General features: G+C 56.5%; 1 protein-coding gene across 6 annotated transcripts; it reads right to left on the reverse strand.

Moving 5' to 3' along the window:
* Positions 1 to 618: 618 nt before the first annotated feature.
* On the reverse strand, positions 619 to 19558 carry RNF112 (ring finger protein 112). 6 transcript variants are annotated; one of them, XM_053212833.1, is made up of 16 exons: positions 9006 to 10060; positions 7309 to 7403; positions 6485 to 6703; positions 6252 to 6292; positions 5222 to 5507; positions 4824 to 5030; positions 4608 to 4736; positions 4238 to 4342; positions 3759 to 3809; positions 3387 to 3443; positions 3232 to 3306; positions 2974 to 3091; positions 2651 to 2817; positions 2505 to 2558; positions 2288 to 2362; positions 619 to 2170 (listed from the first exon to the last, which is right to left on the reverse strand). In XM_053212833.1, exons 3-16 carry the CDS (start codon positions 6536 to 6538, stop codon positions 1700 to 1702), a joined length of 1890 nt encoding a protein of 629 aa, XP_053068808.1. In that variant the 5' UTR covers positions 6539 to 6703; positions 7309 to 7403; positions 9006 to 10060; the 3' UTR covers positions 619 to 1699. The 6 variants fall into 6 exon arrangements, with proteins under 6 accessions (XP_053068808.1, XP_053068809.1, XP_026903178.1 ...); XM_053212834.1 differs by lacking the exons at positions 7309 to 7403; positions 9006 to 10060 and adding an exon at positions 18078 to 19558; XM_027047377.2 differs by lacking the exon at positions 7309 to 7403.
* Positions 19559 to 21998: the final 2440 nt, after the last annotated feature.

Here is a 21998-nt window from a genome sequence, read left to right on the forward strand (position 1 = left end):
TCTGATGGATGTGGGGGAACACCAGCTGGGGAATTAGGAGTTTGGAGCTGCCGTACTCTGCCACCAGACAGCTGGGGGGGGGGGGCATTAACTGAGATGTCCCTTCTCTGGGTTTGCACCTGTAAAAGGCAGGGTTTGGACACGGTGACCTCTGCTGAAATTCTGAGGTGGGGAGATGAGGCAGGGAGGAGACACAGCATGGGAATGCCTGGCTGGCTGACCCCCGCCGCCCCCGACCAGAGGTAGGCCTGGGGTCCTCCTCCCTCTAGTTTTTATGAAGCAAAGACTCCTCACCTACACCTCCAACTCTCTCCTTCTGCCAGGACAGATGCCCGGTGACAATCTATTCCCAGGGCCATCTGAGGCAGGAGAGACCAGAAGAGCAGGACCCCGAGTCTTAGTGGAAGGTGGCTGTGCCCTTGGCCTTTGGCCTGAGCCCTCCTGCAACCCCCAAGTGGGGTGTTGGACACTCAGGTCCCAGATCTCCTGAATTTCAGTCTTGCTCTCCCTATCCACAGGTCCCCACCATGGAATGCCTTGGTTTACCTCCCCCGCCCCTGTGCCCCAAAGCCCTCTGGGGGCTGAATTCGAGTATTGTTTCAATAATTTACTGGGAAATTGACACTCAAGCACACACAGTTTATTTTTCATATAAGGCGCCCATGAATACTTTACAGCTTAATAGCCTAGAAGTCTTCCAGCAGGACTTTTCTGTCCCATGGAAGGACGTTGGGCCCTCTGGGTTCCTGTGGGGGGTTGCACCCAGGTCTCCTGCAGACATGGGCTCCAGAAAAAGGGCGTGTTCATGTTCGGGATGGAATGTGTTCTTCCCTTTGCTGTCCCTTGCAGGACTTTCATAGACTCACGAGGGCTGTCCGATTTAGCTCAGAATGCAATTACGGGCATTTTTCTTTGGCATCTAACCCATTGCTGGGACAGCATTCCAGAAAGAACTGGGGCACTCTGCGGTCTGAGCTTGCTCAACAAAGGACACACCCATGAGGGAAGATCTACAGGGACCCCCATTCAAAGTGCATATGTGGACTCCCTGGGGCTGCGGAGGGTCAGGGAGGCCACCATTATCCACCTGGGGGCAGCTCTGGGAAAAATCATCAGAGCAAAGTGTCTCCACTCTGGGGATTAGGTCACTGTCCACCACACCGGACTCTTTGGTTCTGCCCAGTGGCCACGCCTTCTCTCTCTCCCCCAGCCCCTCATCAGTGCTCCCTGGTCCTGAGCACCAACGTCACCCGACCCCGCGGCTTCTCCCATCTGTGAAGGGACAGATCCTTTTCACCCAAGGGAGACTTCCAGAATGGTGCCTGCTCAGCCTTCCTACAATTCAGGGTCATCAGGGGAATAAGCCAGGAGAGGGAGGCCAGTGGAGCCTCACTCTGGGTGGGAAACCCTGGGGTCAAGTTGGTCTGGGAACCACAGGCAGGTTAGCAGTGGTCTGCAACCAGGAATGGGCCCTGTCCTCTATCCACTGCCCCCAGACACGGCCTCCTGGCCCCAGGCGGCCTCCCCAGGATCCTGGAGCCACCTGGATTGTCCAGCTCGGCCAGCCACCCGGACACTGGGCATTGGAGCAGGGCGGTGCAGCACGCCGTGCTCTCCACACCGCCCCCAAGCCCTCCCCTCCGGCACCTCCTGCCCTCCCACCCGGCACCTCTTCCTCCCTTGGGTCTCCTGGGCCCCGTTATTCTTCCTGCAGTAGGGGCTCTCGGTCCCCTTCCTGCACCCTCTCGTCCTCCTCCTTCTCCATGCAGCCCACGGTGGCAGCCAGCCCGGCGCCCACGCCACCCCCGACCACCGCAGCCCCTGTGGCCCCCACCGCCGCGCCGGCCGCCACCATCCCGGCCTCCGCGGCCAGCGCGGCCGCGGCCATGCCGGCGCCCACCACGCCGCCCGCCAGGCCCATGAGCCCGGCGCCCACGGCGCCCCCGACGGCGGCCAGGTGGCCACAGAAGCGCATGGTGTAAGAGTCCATGAAGACCTTGGCCTCGGCCTGCAGCTCGGCCTCCAGGGCCTCCAGGGTCTGCTCTCTGCCCTTGCACAGCAGGGCCGCCCCGTGGCGGGCCAGGATGGCATCTTTCTGGGTGGCGAGGAGGGTCCGCATGGTGTCCGGCAGTACCCGGAGCGCAGAGAATATGCGCTTGGTGGCCACGTCCTGTGGCGGGGAGGAAGGAAGGCGCGCTGACCTTCCGCCCCGGAGCTCTGTCCCGGGGAGGGGGGGGGGGTGGCCCCCGCCGCCTGAGGCACCGCCCCCCGCTCGAGGCTGGCTCACCTGCTGCCGCACGTACTCCTCAAACTCCTTCTTGGCAGCTTCCACCGTCCTCAGGTCGTGCAGCTGGGCGGCCATCTGTCCACGGCAAAGCCAGGCTGCCTCCCTCCTCGGCCGCCCGCGCCCTCCGCTCCGTCCCCGGGGCCCACAGCCCCGCCCCCGCCCGGCCCCCCAAGACCCTTCCCCGGGGTTGGGGGTGGGGGGGGGGAGGGGCCCCTACCTCGTCCGGGGAGGTGAACCCGGGCCCCGTCCTCCCCATCCAGCCTGAGAGGTTCTGCAGAGACATCACGGGAGGGGTCAGGAAGGGCAAGGGGCGCGGGGGCGGGGGGCGGTTTCTCCGGGGCCTGGGGCTGGGGGCTGGCCCACCTTGATTTCCTGAGCTAACTGCTGCCCGGTGAGCAGGCGTCTGTCTCCCCTGGCCGCGGGGCGGCCCTCGCTCCAGTACCCCTGGCAGCGGCTCTTGGCGTGCTGGGGGGCCGCACTCAGCACATCGGCGACGTAGGCACAGAGGTGGCGGACATCGTCATCTGTGTCTGAAGAAGAGATTCCTCATGCTGAGGACCAGGGGCTGAGCAGGACAGGGCTTTGGGAGGAGAAAGGGTGTCAGAGGCAGGGAGAGGCTCGCTAGGGCAAGGGGGGGTCACCCAGAGGAGGGCAGGTGGGGAGGCCTTGCTCCCGGGAACACTCACTGCCTGGGCTTCCGTGGTCTTTGCTGGCCCACCGCCTCTCGGGAGCAGGCAGGAGGTAGCAGCGGGCTCGCCTCCCTCGGAGCAGCTCCTGAACCTTGGGGTATTTGCTGGAGGCTTTCTGAGAGCGCAGAGGGGAGACCTGTGAGCTAGGGGCCACGCTCCTGTTCTTAGCTCCCTGCAGGCCCCCTCCCCAGTTCCCCTCACCTCCTGCCCAGTTCCCCCACCGCCACCTTCATCCCCGCCCTCTGCACCCCTCACCTGGATGACGTCACCCACGCGCCCCAGCCCTGCCTTGTTGGGGTGGGATGAGTCCCGGACTAAGAGATCCAGGTGCTGGAAGAGAAGGGGTCCTGACACCAGCAGCTGTGGGGTGTTAGAGTCTGGGGTGACGTGTCCAGACATGGGTGTCTCACCTGGATTGGCACCATCCCATAATGCCTGCCCATCACCTCGGCCACGTGCACAAACATCTGTGGGTGAGGCACCAAGGGTCATGGCTGGGCCACTGCAAGGACTGTGGCCCCCTCCCCTCTGGGCACACTGGGGAACCTGCGCCCCCCAGCTCCCGGCTCTGGGACTCCCCTGCCTCTCCCAACCAGGCATCCCACACGTCACCCTCTGCCCTTGACTGCCCGCCCCCCGCCCCCCCCCAAGCCCAGCTCCGGGTCTTGCATGAACTCCTCGGCCAGAAATGGAAGGCACCTCTGATTGTGGCTGATCCAGTGCCCTGGCCTTATGGTCAGGACAGGGACAGGGTGGCACCCCAAGACCAAATGTCTCCTCACCTCCAGATATTCCAGATCTGTATCCTTCAGCTCCGGGGAGGTGTTGAGGATCTGGAACCAAGGAGAACAAGATGGAAGAGGGTCTGCAAAGGCAAAGAGATACTGGGAAGACCCCGGGGAGGAAGGAGCTCGCAGGCCGAATGTGAGGCCGGGACCTGGGAGACACCTGCCTGGGAGCCTGCACAGCCTGCAGGGCCTGGACTGGCCTCGAGGGGGTGGATGGTCCTGCTGACCTTCAGCTGCTCCCAGCGGCTGTTGACTTCCCTTTAGAACAAGCCATGTTCCCACCTTCACTGACCGGGGGCGACCCTCCCTTGCAGGGGCAACCCCAGAGTCTGTGGGGACCCTGGACACGGAAGTCTATGAGATCAGGGTAACCATCCCTAGCACTCCCAGGGCTGGACGGGGCTGAGATGTCCAGTCTGGAGAGATTCCTGAGCTGGAGCCGGGGGCCGATGACCAGGTCACAGCGCCCTCACCTGGTAGGAGCTCAGCATCGTGGTGAGGGCACAGAGCTTGGTCCTGGTTTCCCTGCTCAGCTCCGGGCTCATGGCGTCCCCTGTGTCCACCAGGAACACAGCCACCTGTACCGGGGGGGGGGGGGGGGGTGGGTGGGGGGTGGGGGTGGGGGCTGAACCACGGGGTCAAGCCCGCCTCGCTCTTCCATGTGCTCCCCCCAACCCTGCCTCTCCCTACCCCGCCTTCCCGTCCCTGTCCCCAAAGCTTTCTTTCTCCATTTCCCCTCCCCTTTGTCCCTGCTCTCCCCGACCAACCCCCCACCCTCCACGTTCCCCCTGATACCCACCCCCCCCATCCAATCTTCACCTCCTCTGCCCTTGGGCCCCTCACCTTCCTCCCCTCCTTCCCCAGCAGGAAGGGATGACTCCACATCCATATGCCCCTGGTGAGGCTATTGGCACCCCACCTGAACCCCTGCAGGGACCCTCCTCCTCTCGGCCAGCCGCCCTCCCCTGACTCCTGTGGGGCAGAGAAGAGAGCATCAGGTGGACCTCCAGCCCCCATGCCCCTCCCAAAGCCGGGCGGGGACCCCTAACCTGCCCTCACCAGGCCCGGCAGGCCCCGGAGCAGGTGGTTGAGGAGGAAGGTCTTCCCTGAGTGCTGCTCCCCCAGGACAGCGAGGAGGCAGACAGGGGTGTCCCTGGCCAGGGGGTGCTTCAGGCAGCGGTTGATGGCCCCCATCCTCAGGATGAGGCCTCCGGAGGCATTGATGCGCACCAGCAGCAGCGGCTCGGCCCTCACGGAGCAGGTCTCCTGGGCCGAGGTGGGGGGGGGGGGAAGAGGGTTCCCTGAGCACCCAGGCAGTGGGAGCCGGGCCCCAAGCGGGGAGCGTGTCCAACCCCAAACTCCGCTCCCCGCCCTGACATGCTAGAATGGAGACGGAGCCACCGTCAGACCCGGGGGCCTCCACGCCCCCTCCCCACGCCGAGGCCGGGACCCTGGACCTGCAGCACAGCGGGCAGAGGCCTCTGCGGCAGGAGCTTCATCTTCTCCCCCAGACTCCGGAGGCCCCTCTTCTGCTTGCAGATCTTCCGGCACTCTGGACAGCAAGGCGGCTCGCAGCCCGGGACGCGGTGTGTGCTGAAGCACCGCGCGCAGAAGTCATGGCCACAGTCCAGCGAGACGGGCTCCCGCAGCCTCTCCAGGCAGATGGAGCAGGCGGGGAGCTCCCGCGGCACTGCGGGCCGGGACCCCAGGCCCAGCTCCAACTTGGGGAACGGCGCGTGAGACCTGGGGGTGCAGAGCAGGCTGTTGGGAGCAGTGTGTGGGGCGCGGGGAGGGCGGGTCAGGAGTTTGGGGGGCGGGGGGCTCCCAGCAAGGCCACGCCCTGCTCGTTCCTCACTGACTTGCACCCCAGAGCCTGGGACCCCAGGGGGGGAGGCAGCAGAGCAGCGGTGACAGTGCTCCCGGCAGGGAGACGCCTGGATGGAGTCACCGTGTGTCCATGGGCAAGCTCCCGCACTGATCTGGGCCCCGGTTTCCTGACTGTCCAAGACGGGAGGTTAGCGGTCCCTGCCTCACGGGGCCACTGGGGCGATCACACGAGCTGGTGCATGTGCAGAGCCCTGCCCGGTGCCCGGCACGATTACTCACTGAAAACCGTCTCCCACAGCCTTCTGCTGCAAGGGCTTCCTCAAGGAGTTACTGGCTTCGGCCAGACCCCCCAGGGGTGATACCTGCATATGCTACACTATGGGACCATAAGGAGAGGATGGGAGCCTCCCAGCGGTGGGGCAGATGGCTCCGATTCTTAGAAGATGCCTTCCGCTCTCCCATTCTGAGCTGGATTTGGTCTCCATGCAGCACCCGCTGGATTTTCTCCGTCCCTCCCTCCATACCCTGGCAGATCCCGCTTCAGGCCCTCCCCTGGCACAGCCCTCTGGAGGGAGGCTGGGTGGCCCCAGGCCTCCGGTTCCCGGACCAGCCTAGCGAGCAGGATCTGGGGCAGTCCGGCCGGGTGGCCCTGCCACTCACCAACTGTTGCGGCTGTTTCCCATGAAGCTCCGTTTTCTCTCCTTGGAGACATAATTGGGGGTGGGGGGGGGGGATAAAACGTTATCTAGAAGAGAATCCAGATTTCTGTCTTCCTCCTAGGTCTCAGTGGACCCCATCCCCCCTCCAAAGACCCATCCCTCCCTGTCCCCAGGTGGCCCTTTCCACCCCCACCCCACCACCCGGCACCCCAGATCTCAGGACCCAATGCTTGCCTGTTTGCCAAGCCGATGACAGAAGGAAATGATTGACAAGGCGGACCTCGGCATGGGGGGCTGGGAGCGGGGAGAGGTCTGGAAGCTGAGAGCCGAGGCCCCGAGACACTGTCAGCTGCAGTGAGGATGGCTCTCCTCCTAAGGGCTGGCCGAACAGTGGCAGGTGGACGGTGGGTGGGGGATGGTCTCCCCAGAGGAGCCGGCAGCGACTCGTCAGAGCTGGAAAATAGATGTGACAGTCGGGAAAGAGGAGGCTGCCTCTGGACTCACCCCAGGGGGAGGAGACAGGACTGCGGGAACCAGGGCTCCGGAGGAGGGAGGGACAGAGCCGGGCTCAGAATCCCTGGCAGAGGCTGGGATGCAGGCAAGCCGAGGTGGTGAGTCGCCATGGTGACGGAAGGGAAAGATAAGGACAGGGAGGGGGAGGAGGGATGGAGAGAGAGAAGCCATATGGGCTCGTGGCAGAGATGGAACTGTGGGCAGGCACTGCCCCTACTGGCCCAGCCAGGGTTCTTCCCAGGCCACTGAACAGGGTGTGCCAAAGGGGAGGTGTGGGAGATGAGATATCGCACCCCCGGAGAGTGACGCGGAGCCTCCCTTCGGTCCCTGGAGGGACAGTTTCCTGAGCAGCCAGTTCTGTGTGGGGCCCCAGGATGCCAGCATATTGCATGTGGTCCGGCGCATTCCCTCCTGCCCTGGGCATCTCACTGGTGCCAACGGTGAAAAGCTGCAGCTTTCCTGGCCCCCTGACTTCTCTGACACTGGCATCTCCCCTTCCATGAAGCTTTCACGTGTGACTTCTGCTTCAAACGTGTGACTCTCACCTCTAGCCCCTCGCATCTACTCCCCGGTGCACGGCCAGCAGAATCTGCCTGAACACAGCTGGGTCCCATGCTGCTCCAGCACCGGCCATGGCTCTCTACAACATCAGATCAAAATCCAAACCACCTGGCCTGCGTCTGCGGGCCTGAAACTTCCTCTCCAGCCTCCGCCCTCTGTCACCCTTCTCTGCCTCTGAACCTCTGCACCTTGCCTGCGGCGGGGCTTCCCCTCATCCCTCCTGAGAGACCCTCGCAGGTCCAGCTCAGATGCGATCCCCTCCTGGAGCTTCCCCGCCTCCCCCTTCCCGACTGGGCGTGAACTTGCCATCAGGTAGCTCATGGTCAGGCTCCTGATTGTGACAGTTTCTGAGGGGCCCAAGTCCCGGAATCAGACTTCCCAGCTGACCCGTATGAGCCAGGGGCCCTGGGCACTTTCCTTCACTCCTCTAAGCTCTGAGGTCACAAGTATGTACAGAAAGCCACTTGCCCAGAGGAAGTTATTCTTAAGCCCTGGGAGCTTGGTGCAGAGGGGAGGGGTGATGGATTCACCAGAAGTCCACTGGGGACCATTCCTAGCAGGTGGGGCTAGATATGGCTCGCTCCTGTCTTTCCCACCAGGATAGAGAAGCTCAGCTGGCGGACCCGAGCCCACTGCGGGCCGGCAGCAAAGCCTCACTCTAGGGAGTAGCGGAGCAGAGCCCTAGACCGGCACTCATCATTGTGGCAGAGAGTAGGTTTCCCCTATCCATGGACTTGGATGGCTGGCAGAGAGTTGCAGGGAAGAGAGCCAGGGGGCTGGACGCACATGGAAGGTCTACACCTGCCCTGTCCTGGCAACACCTGGGTAAGCTGCTATCCTCTCTGAGCCTGAGGCACTCCAGTAGATTTCACTTTTAAAAACACAAACTCCAGGGGTGCCTGGGTGGCCCAGTGGGTTAAGCAACTGACTCTTGGTTTCAGCTCAGGTCATGATCTCGAGGTTTGTGAGTTTGAGCCCCACGTCAGCCCGCTTGGGATCCTCTCTCTCCCTGTCTCTCTCTGCCCCTCCCCTGCTCTCTCGCCCTCTCTCTTTCTCAAAATAAATAAATAAGCTTTGAAAAAAAAAAAAAAAACACCACATAACCTCAAAAAACCAAAACACAAACTCCAAGCTACACTAAGGAAGAGTTTCCAGATGGGGATGCCCAGCGCGGATGCCTAGACACAGGTCCGTTCTGAGGGCTGGCCCAGAGTGACTGCACCGGTCACACAAAAGAAGTCGACCCTGGTCACTCTGGCTTGCTGGGTGGACACCGTTTTACAAAGGGCTAGAGGTGGGCGGGGAGGCCGGCTAAAAGGGTAGGGCCCCCACCCAGGCCAGGCACCTGAGAGAGGCTCGCTGTGAGCCATCGTGGGAACCGGCCTGGCAGAGGGGCAGGCAGAAGTACATTGCACCCTCAGGCTGAGAGCCTCGTGCTCCTGAAGAAAGGCCTGGACCCCGTTCCTCTGCTCCTAGAGGCCCCTGCTGCTATCTGGGGCTCTGAGGGGAACCCGCTGCCCAGGGAGCCTGGCTGTAGAGGTTAGGTGTGGATGGTCCCATTCTTTCCACTAGGCTCTGTAGGCCTGTGAATGTCTCTACAGTCTCTGGGAAGGATTGAAACCTGATGGGAATGGGATAATCTCCAAACTCCAAGAAGAAAGCATCAAATCACACATCATACCTGCTGAGTTGGGTGTCTGCTATCCTCCACATGATGTCAGCTGGTAAACTCAGCTCGTGTCATCTGTGACGTAAGATGCAAATCTTCAGTGCCACGGAGTCAACGAATGTTTACCGAGCACCTGCTGAGTGCTGAGCACTGAGCTAGATCCTGGGACATCAGGCGTGACCAAAATGGAGAACGTAATAGCCGTTTCGTGTTCATACACAGTAACAAGTAATCTGTTCTTAACAAATTCAACATTGTAAAGATCATATAAATCCTCTTTAAAAGAATTCATGGCAAAATATTTCAATTCCGTGTGCGCTATGGGCAATCCTTGTTTTGGCATGTCTGCACTGATGTGAAGGGAGATTTCCCCAAGGTCAAAGTTCCTGAGCCTGGCAGGTGAGCCCCACCCAAGAGGGGGCCCTAGCAGGGTAGCCCCATGCACCTGCACAGGGCCCACAGTGGCTGGAAAGGAAAGGAAGAACGCCAGCTCTGTAGGGCGAGGGTACCATGTAGGGCCTCCCACAGTGCCCCCAGCCTACCCCAGGGACTCACAGGGTCAGGAAAGGCCACACTGAGCTAGGCCTGCCCTACAAGGTAGACAGGCCTCTGGGGAGCTCGGAGAGCTGAGTGGTGCGTTCAGAGAGAGCAGAGCCCACATGAAGGGGGTTTGGCAAGAGAGTGGGCCTGGGTTTCAGGAGCTTGAGCTGTGGGGAGGGAGTTGAATTTCAGGCCCTGGAGACAGACTCGTTCATTATTCCATCCATTTGTCCATTCGTTCACCCAACAAACATCGTGGTTCCTCCCTCCCTGTGGGTCTAGCTCCTACTGGCCCAGCTCAGGCCGTTGGCCTCCTGACCTCTGGCTCCAGCTTCCGGCCTGGGAGGAGGTAAGGGGGCGGAGACACTTTTGGAGAAACTAGGAGCCAAAAATACTCCTACTCATAGGCATAGTTCCAAGCACCCTACGGGCGTGAACTTACCCTCAATAACACAACCTATGACGGAGGTACTGTATTACTCCCGTTTTACAGATGAAGAAACAGGCCAGTGAGGTTAAGTCACTTGTCCAAGGTCTCCCAGACTGGGATCCTATGTGGGAAAGTTTCTGGGTCCCTTGATGCAGGGAGGAGCTATTACACACACACACACACTCTCTCTCTCTCTCACTCACTCATTCACCTAATCACCCCTTCTCATGCCCTTGCATGTAAATTCACACACATACACAGTCAACATACTACCACTTACCCATACTGTATACATTCTCCCTTGTCTGTATAGACCCCCCCAAACACTCATGCACCTGTGTATATGGTCATATACACCTGCACTTAGAGTCACACGCACACACACCCATATGCTCGTTCATTAACACACAACACAAACACACTTGCATGTGTAACGAGGCCCTCATACTTGTGCACTTATACATGAGCTCCCACTTATTCCCATATGCATGCACGCACACACACACACACACACACACACACACACACACATCATACACTCCTAACCACAGGCGTTGTTCCAAGCACCTGTGTGTATGAACTTACCCTCAATAACACAACCTATGATGGAAGTACTGTATTACTCCCATTTTACAGATGAAGAAACAGGCCAGAGAGGTTAAGTCACTTGTCCAAGGTCACACAGCCATTAGTGGCAGAACTAAAATCCAAACCCAGGCAGACAGTCGGGCTCCTGCACCCAAGCTCTTAACCACTACATTCTATGGTTTTCCTGGGTGGCAGAAATCATCTCAATTACAATAAGCCTGGAAAGCAGTATGCGGTCTTGCTGTATCTCAGGATGTAGCCATTTACTTCAGAGAAGGAAAGAAAAATTGGCCCAGGCCTGGTCTAGGTAGAAATTGGAATTAGGAATCAGGCAACTGAATGTTGGATGGTTCTGACCCCAGCTCGCTGTGTGACCTTGGGCAAGTCACTGACCTTCTCTGGGCCTCAGTTTCCTGATATGTAAATGGAAAGGGGCTCAATGAGACCAGAAGTCCCTTCTGTTGGAGTGTCTTGCTCCTCTCTTGCCTCCCCGGCCTGGAGCTTCCAGAAGGCACAGGGCAGGCCGGCACTCATCAGGAAGCCTGGCACAGTAGGTGCTGGTGAGCACTGGATCCCTTCCCTCCCAGCCCTGCCGCCTGGACAGCTCTCCTTCCTCCGTGCTCCTGGGAACCACCTGGATGCCCCGAGCATTGCCAGCGGAGCAGGCCATGTGAGGGATCGGCACACCCCCCTCTACTGTTGCTGTGGTGCCTTTCTGTCTCTGGGGCGTGCGTCCTCTGGGAAGATCTAGCCACCGGCATCCCCTGGCTTCTGCCCAGCTGCCCCAGGGCACTTCCCACGGGTGACTGGCTGGGAGAAAGAAAAGGCAGACACACCCACAGGCTGGGGCTGAGGTGACATCCCTCCACCTGTCTCCAGCCTGAACCCAGCTACACTGTTCTCTACTCCTCCCTGAGCTGCTCCCGGCCCCCTGCTCCCTCCCCCGCCCCAGCCTGAGCCTCAGCTTCCCTCACCAGCCCCGCATCCCTGTCCGGGGTCCCCCTCCCTAGATGCAAACAGCTCTCTCTGGCTGTGGCCCAGGCAAGAGTCTGTCACTCCTTGCCTTCTCCCACAGCTTCTTCCTCCTGCACCATCTCTCCAGTAGACTTCTGGGTTGCTCCTGCCCTGGGAAGCCTGTGAAGGTCTCTGCTGCAGCTGTTCCTGGGAGAGCCCAGAGACCCTGATCACTGAGCAGGATGTGCTGTGTACTGACTCCCCCCAACGTGTCCCCGAGGCCTGGCGGGTGAGTGAGGAGTCCACTCACCCACCCGTCCACCACCCATCAATTCACTGTCCATTGCCCCAGCCATCCATTATACATGCACTGATTATCTACCCATTTATTATCCACTTACTTATCCACCCACCCAGTCAGGCATCCACTCCTTCATTATCCTTTATTAATTCCCCCATGTATACACAACTCATGCCCTATATTCTTTCGTCCATCCATTCCCTGGATACTCATCCATGCGCCTTCGTGAGCATGCGCACATGTATGATTTCCTCCATCCACTTACCCACTCACCCATCCACTCATGCACCTACCTGCCCCCCATCCAGCCACCCCCACCCACCTGCCCCATCCATTCACTCCCCCACTCCCCTTCCCCACCCACCCATCCATCCACCCATCCACCCACCCACCCACCCATCCACTCGTGCAACCACCTGCCCCCCCTCCTCCCCAGCCATCCATCCATCCTTTCAGCCATCACTCCACTTTATGTCTGTCCATCCAATCATCCATTCTCACACTTATCCATCCACATTGCAAACGTGGATTAAGCACTATATACCAGGCATCATGCTGGCCCCAGGCGTAGACTAGTGAACCTGCATGGTGCTTCCAGTCTAGTGGTGGGGAGGCAGAAAAATCATTAGACAAGTCCTGGGTGATCTGACGAGGGTGAGGCAGGGGTGAGGCAGGAGGACCAAACAAAGGCACCTCACGCAGATCTGGACATCTGGAAGGCATCCTCCACAAGGCAATGCCCAAGCTAAGCCTGAATGACAAACACAAGCTGGCCGGCAAAGCCGTGGGAGCGGGAAGACAACATTTCTGGCAGGGACACCAGTACTCACAAAGACCCCGAGGTGTGAGATAAAGAGCCTAGTTTGTGTAGCTTACGAAGCGACGAGAGGCAAGGGGAACAGGGGCCAAGGCCCACAGGGGCACATAAGCCCCCAACCCTTTGCCATCATCCCTCGTGTCCCGCCCCACAGTGCTCTCTTGCGGGGCTCAGGAGCCCACTACCTTGTCAAGCCAACAGCCCCCGGGCTGTCAGGTGTGGTGAGCTGGGTGCGGCGGGTGCTGCAGAAGCCCCAGCTGCCCTGGTGCCCATGCCAGCACAGCTGCCTTCACGCCCTGGCCTTCACCCTGGCCCCTGAGGTGCTCCCCACGCCCTGTGGGCCCAGTGGTCGCCCTCACTCTCACCGTGGCCTTTACCGAGGTGCCTCCGTGCCGGGCCCCCTTGTGCAAGCCTCAGAGCCCCGGCCCACACAGCTGGGCCCAGGGGTCAGGCCTCCTTCAGCTGAGGGAGGGCAGTGGAACGAGAACCAGACCGGAGACAACGGAGCTGGAAGAAGGCGCCAGCTCCCACAGCACCTGCCATATTGGCCGGCATCTTTGAGTTTTGAGTAAAGAGCAAGATAAGGCCGAGCATATGTGGGATTCCTGCTTTTGTGGAGACAAAACAAAGTAGCCACTAAGTGGACGCTCCCCACCCCCCCCCCCCCCCCCGCCGACAGTGTCCGTCAGTCCTTTTTCATCACAGGTGCCCCAGGCTTGCCCTGAGACACCCCCTTGGATTGAAAGGCCAATTCCAGGCTGCAGCCCAGATGCCTGAAACCCTGATGACACGGGGGAGGCTGCAGCCAGCTCAGTCGGGAGGCCACATGTTCCCACTCCACAGATGGCCGTGCTTATAAGTGGTGCCTAGTTTCAACATCTGTGTTCAGAGCTGGGGTCCCAGGGGGACAGTTAGCAAAGAGCGATATCAAGGCCAGTCCCAGAACTCTATGGATGGGCAGGAGACAGTTCAGATGCTAGAGGGGCCAGGCCCATGTGTGGCTGCTCGTGACCCTGACCCGTAAACCTGGCTGCACCTCCCTGCTGTGTGCCAGCGTATGGGACTTCCCGTCAGAAGCTGGAGGAAAGTCTGAGCTCCCCCCGCCTCCTTTTCGAAGCCCCCATCATCAGTTTGATCCCAGGCTTCCTGAAATAATTTTCATGATAAAAAAAAAATCCAACATTTACTTAGCAGTATAGGATTCGTATGTTGCCACATGAACCACCTCAGTGGATTCCCACAACACGGTTATTATTAGCCCCATTTTTTGGATGGGGAAACTGACGTTCAGAAAGCTGAAGAGACTTCCCGTGCCAGGCCTGGCAGGGGGAACCAGGCTCCCTGACTCCCAGGCCTGTGTCGCCCCTTCGACCGCCCACCCGGTCCTGTGGGCTTTACCGTGTCCAGAGGGTCTCTCAACATCTCACCTCCACGTTTTTGTCCCTGCCACTCTCCTGCCTGGGACACCCTCACCATTCTCAGCCAGGTCCAGGTTGGCTCCCACTTCCTGCAGGGAACTTTCCCCAGCCTTCTCTCTCCTGCCCTTTGCTTCTCAGTCAGAAGATGCCTCCTCTGTACCAAGCAAGCACGGAGCCCGATGCTGGAGCTACAAGTAACAAAGAGGGTCCCTGCCCCGAGGCGCTCGAAGACTAGGCTCAAACAAGGAGACAGGCAGCTTGACCCTCAGCGCGGTCAGTGCTGGTACAGAAGCCCAGGGACCTGTGGGCCCCCGGGGGAAGCCCCTGTCCCAGACTTGGGGGCCGCTGAGGCTCAGCGCTGTAGGATGAGTGGGAGTTAACCCCACGAAAGATACCAGGAGGAAGGGATTCCAGGCCACGTGAAAGAAAGGCCAGTGCGGGTGTGGCACCGCAGGGGGGCTAGTCAGAGCAGAGGCAGGGTGGGGGGGACCCAGAGCGCAGTCCACAGGGCACAGGTTGTAGGGGGCCATGTAGAGTCTCTCGCTGCGTGACAGTGGGAACCATAAATGATATTAAGCAGGTGGCATGTGATCAGATCCATGTCCCTGAACCATTACTTCGCCTGAATGGACCGGAGGAGACCACTTGTGGTTCTGGACAGCTACCTCTCTTTAGGCACCTTTGAGTATATTTAACTAGTCTCCCACAAGTCCTCTAGTGACAGATATCAAGGGCATCACTAACGTTTTGCTGTAACACGCGGTGCTGTAGCGAACGTTCCTGCTCTGACACACTTCCCACCTGGATGATGTGATCTAAGGACGTCCTGACCGACACAGCGCTTCATCACGCGCTTTGATCTTTGCCAACTGCAGCCACGCAGGTTAAAAGACACTTCTTGCGGTCTACTGGGCATTCCTAGTTTGCTCCAGAGTTTTGAGGTCATCTATCTGTCTTGTTGCCAAAAACAGGGTTGTTGTTGTTGTTTTTGTCCTTTTAAAGGGGAAGCTTTAAAGCATCCTAAATACCCAGCTATAAATAAGTAGTTGATGAAGTAACGAGACATAACTCAGAGACTTACGCAAAGCTGTTGTTGATTGCTGAGTCCATTTCCGTTTAGAACCCAAGCTGTTGGGGCATCTGGGGGGCTCAATCTGTTAGGCGTTGGACTCTTGATTTCCCCTCAGGTCATGATCCCAAGCGGGCTCTGTGCCGATACGGGGCTCGACAGCCGAAATCAAGAGTTGGGACGCTTAACCGACTGAGCCACCCAGGCGCCCCTTTTTGTTTATTTGTTGTTTGGGGTTTTTGGGGCAGGGCTGGTTTCTTCTGAGGCCTCTCTGCTTGACCTATAGATGGCTGCCTTCTCCCTGGGTTCTCGCGTGGCTTTCCCTGTGAGTGTCTGTGTCCCAGTCTCCTCTTATATGGGCACAAATTATTGGATTAGGGCTCACCCCAATGAATTTTACCTTAATTACCTATTTAAAGGCTTACCCCGGGGGCGCCTGGGTGGCTCAGTCGGTTGAGTGACCAACTTCGGCTCAGGGAATGATCTCATGGTTTGTGAGTTCGAGCCCCGCGTCAGGCTCTGTTCTGACAGCTCAGAGCCTGGAACCTGCTTCTGATTCTGTCTCTCTCTCTCTCTCTCTCTCTCTCTCTCTCTCTCTGCCCCTCCCCCACTCATGCTCTGTCTCTCTCTGTCTCAGAAATAAATAAACATTTAAAAAAAATTTTTAAAGGCTCACCCCAATTAATTTTACCTCAATTACCTATTTAAAGACTCTGTGTCCAAATAGAATCACATTCAGAGACACTGGGGGTTACGACTTCAACATGTGAATTTTGAGGGAACACCATTCAGCTCATAACAGGCCCCAAGTGGATAACTGTGAGAAGTAAGGGCGATGATTCATTTTCAGAAATGCCGAATAAAAGCTGTGCTGTCTAGTTAATGATAAGTTTACAACCTATTGGAAATATGTACAACCCCCCCCCCACCAACGGGGTCCCAAACCCTTAGACACTTCACTTCCTGGTTCTTCTTCCCTCTCCATTTCGCAGGCTTTGCAATGAGCATGTGCCAAAGAACTGAAGTCTCTGCGTCACCCCAGGAATGAACATTTGTTGCAATCAGACTACTTTTTGTCTTACATGGGCATAGGTGACTTCCGGGTAAGGCTGTAAGCTCTGTAGCGCTCAGCCAATGAGGAGTCAGGGGAGGGCCTTGCACGCTAGGAGATAAATTGACTGCGGTAACTGCCCCAAGTGTGCCTGTCCATGAGACACCTGCTCTTGCAAGAACGCTGAGTAAAGCCTTGCTTCACTGCGCTCCGAGTGTCGGTGTCCTCTGATTGGGTCGGTGGCCTTATTTCTCACAATAACTAGCATGTGAATGTGGACAGAGTGAGGAAAGAAGCTTGGAGGGGCTGGCAGGAGCCAGAAAGGTCCTGGCTATCAGGCTAAGAAAACTAGACTCTGTCCCCTAAAAATAAAACCGGGAACCAAAAGGGCAGAGTTTTCAGCAGAGCATCTGGGCCCTCGCCCTGGCAGCTGGTGTGGAAGATCAGAAGGGGAGAGAAGCTGGGGGCCAGTCTGGGGGGTCGGGAGGAGGGGCAAGAGGCACCTGGAGATGGGAGCCACCTCTTGTTAACCCTCACGACCCCTGACGTGAGAATGAACCCTTCCCCATTTTACAGAAGAGGAAACTGAGGCTTGGAGGGGTTAAGTGACTTCCTCAACACTCACATCAGTTTCTTCACTGATGCTTCAGCAACTGAAACAGTCAGGCCTAAGGTGGCCTAACAGACATTTGCTGAGTGTAATGAAAAAGTGGAGAAGCCAAAATTCAAATATCAAGAGCTAGGAAGGTCTGTGGCAAAGGCAGGGTCAAGCAGGATGTACAGGTTGGGGAGCATTAACTGACTTGGGGGACAGCAGGAGAGGAAGAAGGAGGTGATAGTGGTGACATCAGAAGATGCCACAAGCACCCTTCTGGAGGTTCACACTGGCTGGCAGGGGGCCTTGGCTGCGGGCAGCCAACCCACCCTCATGCATCATCTTCCCCCCCGGATCAGATTGTAGACTTGGCTCCAGACCCCTTCGCTCCCCTGCTCCACCCCCTTTCCGACTCCCATGCCGCCTACCCAGGTCTGGAGCATCCAGGCGGTCAGCCAAGAAGCTGGGAGTCGCAGCCAGCTGGCCCCTGAGGAGCAAACTTCCCATCACAGATTCTGCCCAGTTGGACCCAGGTTCCCCCGTGCCTCGCAGCTGGACATAAGCAGACAGTCAGACTGAACAGAGCCGGGGGCCGGCTGCGGTCCAGACCTCTGCGTATAGACCTCCCCGGCCAGCTGGCCTACACCTTCCTTCAGCGGGACCAGACCAGCAAGGTTGTGGGGGGCACTGGATAGCACCCAGGCTTTGGCATCAAACAGGCCTCAGTTCAAATACTGGTTCCACCCAGCTCCCCAGGCCAAGTAACTCCTCTCACTCGAGCTCAGTTTCCCGGCAGTAAAACTGAAGGTAATAATTGCTCCTGTGCAGGGTTATTGCAGACAGCCTAACGTGCAGTTGGCACCCGATAAATGCTAGCTCTTAAAGAGCCTTGGAGGCAAGCCTGGTGGCTCACCCCACTGTGCCCACGTGTCCCCAGCTCCATCTACCCCCCGCCTTCTGACAGTGAGTCTGGCGGCAAAAGGGCAGGAAACCCCCACCCTGATCAGATGACCCAGTGTGCAGCATCCTAACGATGTCCCAGTGCCAGAGCAGAGGGACCCGGTTAGCTGAGAGGCCTGAGCAGCCTTGGGAGCCAGACGCAGGGCCGAGGCCACAGGCCACTCCCGCCCCACCCACGGTGGCCCCTGGGAACGGATGACCGGCCTGAGAAGTCCACTCCTTCCCCTGCCCTTCACCAACCCACCCTCCACCCAGCCAGCCGGGGTTTTTTAAAGACTGTGAATCAACATGAGTCCTTCCCAGGACCAGGGAAGGGAGCCTGCCGGGTATGTTTCAACTGGGTGGTGGTGAGCGGGTGTACCTGTCTGTGAAGACGGGTCTGCCGCACTGCATGGACGTTACACCTCGTTATAATTCGGTTTAAGGGACTTGCGCGTTGCAGAAGATGGAGAAGATACGCTTCTTCCTCTTCCTGTGCAAGATATGAGACACTGTGGACATTAGAGACGGTTAAAGAGCAAAAATTCAACTAAGTAGTCTTAAATGTCTAATTGGCTCTATTCACCATCCCCCCCTAACAAACAGATGGGTACTCCAAGAAGTTGCACAAAATGGAAGGCTTTTATGGGCCAGTAATGGGTGGGACAGGATGTTATTAGCAAAAGAAAAGACTGTTTCAGGCAAGGTCACCTTCCCTTAGGGGAAGGCAGGGGGATGGTATCATGCAGATTACCTCACTAGTGCTGACCAGAAAAATTCCAGATTGATTGGTTTAAAATTCTACTCATGGGAGAGGCTGAAACTGCAATTATGTTCGGTGTTAAGTCTTGATGGAGCTTAATATAGTGACTCCATTTTGGCTCTGTGGTGTTTTTTTGTTTGTTTTTTTTAGAAAGAGAGACTCAGCATGAAAGTGGGGGAGAGAGGCAGAGGGAGAGAGAGACAATCTCAAGCAGGCTCCACACTCAGCGCGGAGCCTGATGTGAGGCTCAGTCCCATGACTGCGAGAAGTGAGAGGATTCATCTTCTGAAATACCAAATAAAAGCTGCGCTGTCTAGTTAATAAGTTTACAACCTGTTGGAAATATGTACAACCGCATCCCCACCCCCGCACTTGGAGTCCCAAACCCTTAGACACTTCACTTCCTGGTTCTTCTTCCCCTCTCCATTTCACAGGCTTATTTTTGCGGGCTTTGCAAGGAGCATGCACCAAAGAACTGAAGGCTGTATGCTCTGTAGTGCTCAGCCAATGAGGAACCAGGGGAGGGACTCACCTCTGTAGTGCTCAGCCAATGAGGAGTCAGGGGAGGGCCTTGCAGGCTAGGAGATAAATTGCCTGCGGTAACTGCCCCAAGTGTGCCTGTCCATGAGACACCTGCTCTTGCAAGAACCTGATTAAAGCCTTGCTTCACTGTGCTCGAGTGTCTGCGTCCCTCCTCTGATTGGGTCAGTGGCCTTTTTTCTCACAATGACCTGAGCTAAAATCAAGAGTCAGATGCTCAAATGACTGAGCCATCCAGGTGCCCCTGGTTCCTTTTTGACAATATAAGAAAGAGACACGGAAAGAGAAAAGAAAGCAAACGGGTTGGGAACCTCAGAACCCAAGGAATGACACAGAGGTGCATGCCCTGAGTTTTCCTTTTGTCTCACTGTCACAGACTGGGGGCTGGCAGAGCAAGCATTCTGGAAATGCCAGTGGGCACAGACAAAAACAAGAACAACAATGACAACAACAAAAGCCTGTTTCTCTAGCCAAAACCCCAGGAAAGGGACAGCCTGGCAAGTCAGGAAGCTTTCTTTTTTCTTTCCTTTCCTTTTTCCTTTCTTTTTTCCTTTCCTTTCCTTTCCTTTCCTTTCCTTTCCTTTCCTTTCCTTTCCTTTCCTTTCCTTTCCTTTCCTTTTTTCCTTTCCTTTCCTTTCCTTTTTTACAATTTAATTTTATTATTTTATTTTATTTTGAAGTCAGGAAACTTTTAGATAATAATACTTCAGCCAGACAACACGGAAAAGATGCAGCCCCACCCCCACTCACACCAGTGGAGACTGGGTGGAAAGACCAGACATCCTGGCTGTTGTCAAGAGAAGGCCAAGTGGAGAGGTTTGACTTTCCTCCCAGCCGGAAACAAGTGCTCTCCCTGACCATGAAGTGTTAACAGAGGCCACATGGGGCGCCAAAACTCTGATCCGCCCAGCAGTCACAGGGAGCCCTTGCTGGTATTGTCAATGAGGCAGAACGAGAAACCTGGACTTCTCCCTCACCGGGCATACTGAGGCAGTGCCCCTTTCTCCCTGCCAGAGGGGAGCCAGAGAAAGCCAGCTCAGATAGGTTTAAATAGGACGCAGTGTCTCACAACATAATTAGAAATTTTCCAGGTTTCGTTTGAAAATCACTGATCACACTGACGTGTGGTCTGCAGACCCAGAGGGGGTCCCACCGGACCGGCCAAGAGGGTCATTGGCTTCGCACGGCACAGAAATCAACCATGGGCCAAGAGGAAATGAGAACACAGCCTGTTAAAGTTGTAGAGGGAGTGCATATACAGACAGGGTGTCTGGGAGACTCAGAAAGAAGAGGGAGTCTTTTTACTGAAGACGGAGGTGCACGTGTCCTCTCAGCAATCCAGGAACAAAGGTCACTTGGTCACTCCTTCGATGTTATCTATTGTGCTGAGAGACTCCAGAGAAATCATGAACTCCCTGACCCTCACAAGGAGAACATACATTATCTGCTCTACAAGGCATATGTAAGGTGGGGGTGCAGGTCATAGCGAGAACAGGGGCAGGAAAAAGCGGAAAGAAAAATTAGCTTTTCTTCATGGGGTCCCTCCAGTTTCTCTGTCTCAATACCAAGAATCAGGAAGATCTCACAATGAATGAAAAGACCAATCAATAGAGGCTGACAGAGATGTTAGAACTACTTGAAAAGATTAAAAAAAAAATTTTTTTTTAATGTTTATTTGTGAGAGAGAGAGACAGAGTGTGAGGGGGGGAGGAGCAGAGAGAGGGAGATACAGAATCCGAAGCAGGCTCCAGGCTCTGAGCTGTCAGCACAGAGCCTGACGCGGGGCTCAAACTCGCGGAACGCGAGATCATGACCTGAGCTGAGGTCGGACGCTTAACTGACTGAGCCACCCAGGCACCCCTAAAAAAAATTTTTTTTTTTTTAACGTTTTTATTTATTTTTGGGACAGAGAGAGACAGAGCATGAACGGGGGAGGGGCAGAGAGAGAGGGAGACACAGAATCGGAAGCAGGCTCCAGGCTCCGAGCCATCAGCCCAGAGCCTGGCGCGGGGCTCGAACTCGCGGTCCGCGAGATCGTGACCTGGCTGAAGCCAGACGCCTAACCGACTGCCCCACCCAGGCGCCCCACCCCTAAAAAATTTTTAATGTTTATTTTTGAGAGACAGAGAGAGCATGAGCAGGGGAGGGGCAGAGAGAGACAGAGACCCAGAATCAGAAGCAGGCTCCAGGCTCTGAGCTGTGAGCACAGAGCCCGACTCAGTGCTTGAACTCACAAGCCTTGAAATCACGATCTGAGCCGAAAGTCAGACGCCTAACCAACTGAGCCACCCAGGCACCCTACTACCTGAAATGATTTTAAAGCAACTATGATAAAATGCTTCAACAAGCAATTACAAACACACTTGAAACAAATGAAAACCTCACTTTTCTCACTTTGGTGAGAAAGCCTCACCAAAAAAAGATAAAAGCTGTAAAGAAGAATCAGATGGAAATCTTAGACCTGAAAAATACAATAACAGAAATATAAAGCTCAGTGGGCGGGCTCAGCAGCAGAATGGATGGGACAAAGGCAGACCAGTGACAACTCACAGAAAAAAAAGATGGGAAAAAAAAATTTAAGAGTCAGGGACCCATGTAACTGTAACAAAAGATCTAACATTTATGTCATAGGAGTCCTAGGAGAGGAGGAGGGAGGGGCAGAAAAGGTAGTCAAAGAAATAATGGCTGAAAACCTCCCAAATTTGACAAGAGGCATAAACCTACAGATTAAAGAAGATGAGCAAATCCCAAACAGGACAAACCCCCCCAAATTCAAGGCAAGACAGTTCATAATTAAATTTCTGAAAACTGAAGAGAAGAAAAAAACATTTAAAGCAGCCAGAGAAAAACAACACATATCTACAGGAGAAAACAATTCAAATGACAGCAAATTCCTCTTCAAAAGCCATGGAGGCAGAAGAAAGTGACACAGTATGTTTTCAGGAAGGAAAAGATCTCCAGGAGCAAGGGGTTTCACTGGAGAATTCTACCAAACTTTTA

This window comes from Acinonyx jubatus, chromosome E1 (assembly GCF_027475565.1).
Source record: "Acinonyx jubatus isolate Ajub_Pintada_27869175 chromosome E1, VMU_Ajub_asm_v1.0, whole genome shotgun sequence".
Lineage (NCBI taxonomy): Eukaryota > Metazoa > Chordata > Mammalia > Carnivora > Felidae > Acinonyx > Acinonyx jubatus.

What these genes read in the sequence shown, in the direction of transcription:
- RNF112 (XM_053212834.1), bottom strand. Translation starts at nt 6,538, where the DNA reads ATGCCGAGGTCCGCCTTGTCAATCATTTCCTTCTGTCATCGGCTTGGC. An exon ending in TCCGGGGCCTGCCGGGCCTG is followed by an intron (nt 4,737 to 4,823) that starts GTGAGGGCAGGT and finishes TCTGCCCCACAG; the next exon opens with GAGTCAGGGGAGGGCGGCTG. An exon ending in GCGTGGGTGACGTCATCCAG is followed by an intron (nt 3,092 to 3,231) that starts GTGAGGGGTGCA and finishes CTGCGCTCTCAG; the next exon opens with AAAGCCTCCAGCAAATACCC.